The following is a 6000-nucleotide window of genomic DNA, read 5'->3' as shown; positions in this document are numbered from 1 at the left end:
AAGGAGGGAAGGTGAGAGTTAGATCCTTAAGGACCTTTCAGATATGAGCTTTAAAGTGGAAACAGGGAGGATTTGTACACAGTGCATCCTTGTGTGGTGATGAGCCCTCCAGGACAGTTGTGGAGGCCAGGTCTGATGTGATTTCACAAGGGGTCCATCAGGGTTGTTAACCACAGGAGCTGAAGAGGTCCTTAAGCAGCTGGTAGCTGCAACTGGGAGGCTCTTGGCCAAAGGATCTCTCTCTGTGTCTCTCACACTGAGCAGTGGATAGTAGCAGATGCTTGTGGTGACAATGTGCTGAGCTGGATGTGCCTTTTCTTAGCTCTTTTGTAGCAGTGCTTTATGTTTTCCTGCCTGTGCTTACAACTGAGAGGAGACACGGGGATTAAACCAGGAGCTTCTGAAGGGCCATGTGATTACCATGTGTGGTCACTTAAATTGTCCCTGTGCTGTCATGTGAGCAAGTTACTGCCTGCAAAGAGCTTTTTGCCTTTCTGGTAACTGGCAAGCCAGAGGTTCCAATCTGTGTGCTAATTCGTTGTCATTTCTGACAAACCTGTGTGCCAGGGAGTCTGTGATGAGGTAACTGCCTCTGTGGCAGAGACTCCTCTTCCAGTGCTACTGATTGGCATGAGTCACCTACTGAGCACTTGAGAAGCCCAGGCTCTTCTCTTCTCTCCAGAAAGTTGTTTTCTCTGTATCTAAAAGGATCCTTTTGCCTGAAGCTGTGACACTTCCCTGCTTGGTGCACAGAGGGAGGAAACAGTGGATGGCTTAGGCTTGCACATGAAACCAGGTGTAATTAGGAGCCCTGTTTACAACCTAAGAAGGATTTCTCTCCTCATAAAAGCCTGGTGGTTTTGCCAACAGCCTAAATGCTGTGTCCATTCTCAGTTGCATGGGAACCTTTTGAATAGCCATGTCTTTGGAGTAGAAGGGAGACTGGCAGGGAAGAGTCACGTTGCTGAGCTCAGCTCTGTGCCTGTGAAGGAACTTTAATGCAACTGGGGGTCTGAATCTTTTAAGCTCCATTGAAACTCTCTCCTTTATCTTCTAGGAAGCAGTCAGGTTTAAAAGAGCTGCTCTGAAACATTGCTGAGCTTGGCCTGTTGTTGGTCATCCCTCTACTGAGGTGCTTTAGGTGACTGAGCCCTTCTGCTGTGTGGTACCAAGTGGGTATGGCCAGGGATGGCTGTACCATGGGAGACGTGTTCAGAGCTGTGAAATCCAGTTCTTCCCTATTGCAAATCAGCACAACTGATCCAGCAATGGAGTCACATCAGTCTGAACCAAAAGCAAGCACAGCCCTGAGCCTTTCAACCTGCATTTCAAACACTTGTCCCTTCCTGCAAGGTGGCATTGTAGTGGCACAGACCTGTTTGGGGAGAACTTGCTTGTTTTGAGCTAGAGGGCTAACACAGAGTGCTTTAAGTTTGGGAGGAATCTGTGTAGCAAAAGTGCACCCTTGGCTTCAGCTGAAGGAAATGAGAACCCTAAGCCAGAGTCATCAGTTGCTCATCTGAGTGTACCCTGGAAGGGCCCATGTGTTGGTTTGGTAGCCACAGCTGCTTGATGTGCCCTGGTGGCTTGGAAAACCCCTGCAAGCTCACCATAACCTTGTTGTTTTCCTGTCAGCTCCTGCCTGAGGTCCTGGTTGGAACAAGATACATCTTGCCCCACCTGCAGGATGTCTCTTAACATCACTGACAGCCATCATGTGCGAGAGGATCACCAAAGGGAGAATCTGGATGAGAACCTGGTGCCTGTGGCAGTAGCAGAAGGCAGACCACGCTTGAACCAGCACAACCACTTCTTCCACTTCGATGGTGAGTGAGGCAGCTTGGGTACCTGGTGCTGCTGCCCAGAGGAAGGAAGGGAACAACCTTCTCCAGAGGGACATTCTGTCCATGCTTCCATTGAAACTGGAGCTGTGCTTCTTCCTGAGTGGCTCACACACGTCTCCTTCTGACAGCTCTGTCACAAGAGCTCACACCAGTGTCTCTGAGGTTGGCCAGAGCTGCAGAGATGTCTTGCAGATTTTGCACCAGTGCCCCTTTTGGCTTGATTTCTGGTGGCATTTGCTCAGTGCTTGCCATGCTCACCAGCAGAGGGGGAAATCCAGGTTAATCAGTGACAGCCAGAGAGGAAACAGCCTCAGTGCTGCAGTCCACAAGGTGATCTTTCTCCTGTCCCTGGCTCCTGTGAGGGTGTCAAAAGTCCATTTGCCACTCAGTTTACAGGAGACATCCTGTGCTTGCCCAGGTGCAGGAGTCTGCAGAAGCTTATTCTTAGGTGGATTCATGAGCCCAGGAGGGTTTCATGTGTCATTCTGGTGCCCTCAGTGGTGTGTTGTAGCCACTCAGCAAGCAGCTGTGGTCTGAGAGCATCATGAGTTCTGTGTGTGCAACAATTCCTCTTGCTCATCTTCCAAAATGTGACTGTTTTGGTACTGGTGTGTTCTTGCCTTCCACAGCTCCCCAGGTGTTGGTGACAGTCATCTTTGTTTCTCAGTAGGTTTCAGTAGTGCAAATACTCAGCCTGGGGCTCTGTCTTGTGTAGCCAAGAAGCTGTGAGCTTACAGAGTGACCCATTCTTTATCTGTGCTGCTTCTGCAGTCTTTGGGGACTGTGGGAGGAGGACAATGGGCAGAGAAGGGTCAGACATTGCCAGGTACACTGAGACTGACATCTTCTTGCATTGCTCTTGCTTTTGGGGTGCTTTAGGTCTCCAAAGGACATTCATGTTTACAGTACCACTCTGGCTTTGGATAGCTACTGCTCTCCTGTGCCTTGGAGACCTGGGAGACTGCTGTGGAGTTAGGAGAGGTTGATCTACTTTGGGCTCAGGTTCAGCCTGTTCAGAAGCTGACCTGCTCCTAGTAAAATGACTGCAGTTATTCCTGTATCCCAGGACTGAATTTGGCTCTGGATCATTTTAATTCTGCCTTTAATGGGAACATTAAAGCAAGAAAAAGAAGGATGTGTTGTTTTCTTGACCTTCTTCTGGCTCTCAGGTTGCTCTGCCACTATGGCACTGTGTTTGAAGAGGTGGGTTCCAGCAGTCTCCATGCTGAGAGACCTTAGGGCTGGATGGCACTGCCCAACTCCATGTGTGTCCTTGGCAGGAATATGACAACTTCTGTGCAATACATGAAGAAGTACTTTGCCTGCTGAAGCTCCTATTCTGACTTGACTTTCTGTGGTGGTTTCTTGTCCTTAGGCTCTCGAATTGCCAGCTGGCTGCCCAGCTTCTCAGTAGAAGTGATGCACACCACGAACATCCTTGGGATTGCACAAGCCAGCAACTCCCAGCTCAATGCTATGGTAAGGCTGCTTCAGTAGATTGCACCTCAGCCTTCCTGTTGGGGAGGGAAAGAAGTAGCTGCAGGTGGAGAACAGGTGGGAAGGGAGCCAAAACAGTGTTCAGATGCTACATGAAAGTTGATCTTAGGAGCGAGAGAAGCTTTGGTTTAGGTCTGTGTGTTGGTTCCAGTGTGCAAACATAAAAGAACAGGTCTGGAGGTAGGTAAAGGAGGGAGAAAAGCTGCATGTGCTTTCTGTGTGGACAGGCAGACTCCTCCTCAGCTGGTTTAGTGCAGCTTCCTTAGCTTTTGTCAGGACTTACCTTCACTCCACAACACCATGACAGGAGGCTGTGGCCAGGTGGGAGTTGGTCTCTGCTCCAGGTGACAAGAGGAAACAGCCTCAGGTTGTGCCAAGGGCTGGGGCTTAGGGAAAATTCCTTCACCAGCTGAGATGTCAGCCCCTGTGCCAGGCTGCCCAGGGAGGTGCTGGAGTCCCCACCCCTGGAGGGGGGCTGAGGGATGTGGTTTAGTGCTGGCCATGGGCTGGGTTCATGGTTGGACTCAGTCTTAAGGGTCTTTTCCAACCTTAATAAGTCTTTGATTCATTGATAATGTGTAGTGGGGAAGGTGTAAGTGTGTAACCATGGAGTTTAGCTGTTGGTCAACTGATCAAACCTATTCTGTAGCCTCTGAGGGTTTTGTTAGTAGTTCTTTTTAATAGCACTGAGCTCCAAGAGAGCTGTTTGGGGAGAGTCCTGTGAGGTGAGGCTCTGCAGCACACTCAGCTCCCGTTGGCTCATGAAGATGACAGGAGTGCTGAGGGTGAAACCCCAGGTTTGGCTTCACACATAGGCACTGTAATGTACAACAAGGGTAGGATACAGCCTCATGAAACACACTTGGGTTCATTTAGTTTGAGAAGTGCTGTTTCCTTCTTAAAGCCTCTGTGTGCATAGTAATAAATGCTCAGTGAGGTATCTCCTGAGTGTGAGGTCTCTCCCAGAGCCTTCCCTGCTGTCAAAGCCTCAACAGGACAAGGCCAAGGGGCTTTGAGGCAGGGAGCAGGAAGGTGCTTTACTGGTGAAATACAGGTGCTTTACTGGTGAAATACACAGCACCACTCCACCAAGGGCACTTGAGTTGTCTTACTGGCCACAGTGACAGGAATGGTTTTGTTGAGGATGAGTTCTGGCTCCTTAGCACTGAGCACTATTAAAAGTACAGTAGCAGCTTACATCCAAATACCTGCTTTAATGGGAGGGCCCAGCTTAGCAAGCTGTTAGTGTGCTGGTGGTTTTGAGTAGAGAGTAAGTCAAACTCTCCTTCATGTTACTGGGTGGAAGCCTGGGGGAGTGTTTCAAGGGAAAAGCCAGAGGCTGAAAGGTTCAATCAGTTGTTTTGGTCCCAGGTTAGTAGGACAGAGAGTTAGGTTTGCTGTAGTTGCTTCTGGCTGAACTCACTGTAGGCTGGTGCCTGGGTTTTGCTTTGCTCTCCAACCTCCTTCCACCCTTGTTGTTGCTGTTGGTCTCATTCCCCCAGTGCCCTTAACTTCCAGCAGTGGTTAAAACATGGATGTTGTTATTTTGTGGAGCCCAGCTGTTGGGCACTGGGAGCACTTTGTTTGTCTGCCCTTTGCTTCTGTCTGTTTGACTTGGAGAATATTTAGGCAGCTTGAACACCAGCAGTTCCCTGACAACCCAGTTTGCTTTACTGGAGCTTTCAGGCCCTCTTACACTGGTCTGTAGGCAGAGTGGCTGCAGAAGGTGGGTTATTAAACCTTCCTCCATGAGTCCTTTCCAGTGCTATTTTGGAACCTGGCTGGGACAAGGAAAAGTGGCATTTATCTCTTTTTTCCAGTGTTGCTGTAACTTTAGTCACTCATGTGACTTTCCTATGGATCCTTGTTAGAAGGGCTGTCATAAAGAGAGGGCTGGGAAGCTTTTGAAGCCTTTGTTCATCCACAAGCACTGCTGAGGAACCTGAATTATCAGGAGCATGTGGTGTCTCCATAGGAGCTGCAGTTTTGCTTCTGGCTTCAGTGGAGTCAAATGAATTGCCCTGGAAGTGAAGGCCAGCATGAGATTCCTTTCTCTTGCTTTTCTTTCTGCTCACAGCTTATCATATCATGAGCAGCACCTCTGGGCTGTTCAGTTTGAAGTCTCTTTCTGCTGAGACACTCACCAGGTCACTTTAGTGCTGCTGCTGACTGGATGACCCTTGCCTCCTGCAGGCCCATCAGATCCAGGAGATGTTCCCTCAGGTTCCTTACCACTTGGTTCTCCAGGATCTGCAGCTCACTCGGTCTGTGGAGATCACCACTGACAACATCCTGGAAGGGCGCATCCAGGTCCCTTTCCCCACACAGGTGAGTCAGAAAGCTGGACCTAAAATCACTGACTTCCTGATTTCTCCCAGAGCTGAGGCTGCTGGCAGTGAGTGAGGGGAACAGGCAAGGTGGAACACTGTTGAATCCAGCTTAGCTTACTTACACACTTACCTGTAGGAAGATGTTGCAGTCAGAAGCACCAAAACAGTTTTCACATATCCTCTGTATGGTGGGGGCTGGCAGGACCCTGCAGAGCTGCTGCAGCCCCAGCCCCTGCTCCAGCAGCTGCCCCTGGCTCAGGGGGCACAGCAACGTGTCCAGCTGGGGTTGGAAACCTCCTGAGCAGGAGCCTCCACACCCTCCCTGGGCA

General features: G+C 49.8%; 1 protein-coding gene across 5 annotated transcripts in view; it reads left to right on the top strand.

Moving 5' to 3' along the window:
• Nucleotides 1-6000, top strand: part of AMFR (autocrine motility factor receptor) — a 69465-nt gene that overhangs the window by 40617 nt on the left and 22848 nt on the right. For all 5 annotated transcript variants that reach the window (XR_009819739.1, XM_062007510.1, XM_062007509.1 and 2 more), the window contains exons 9-11: nt 1636-1826; nt 3220-3323; nt 5535-5669. Coding sequence is in view for 4 of the 5 variants with exons in the window: in XM_062007510.1 (XP_061863494.1) it covers nt 1636-1826; nt 3220-3323; nt 5535-5669 (430 nt within the window). In the remaining variant the exon portion in view is untranslated. The remainder of the gene's footprint in view (nt 1-1635; nt 1827-3219; nt 3324-5534; nt 5670-6000) is intronic.

This window comes from Colius striatus, chromosome 14 (assembly GCF_028858725.1).
Source record: "Colius striatus isolate bColStr4 chromosome 14, bColStr4.1.hap1, whole genome shotgun sequence".
NCBI lineage: Eukaryota > Metazoa > Chordata > Aves > Coliiformes > Coliidae > Colius > Colius striatus.
The sequence above is the reverse complement of the archived record's forward strand: the minus strand, read 5'-3'. Positions and strand labels throughout refer to the sequence as shown.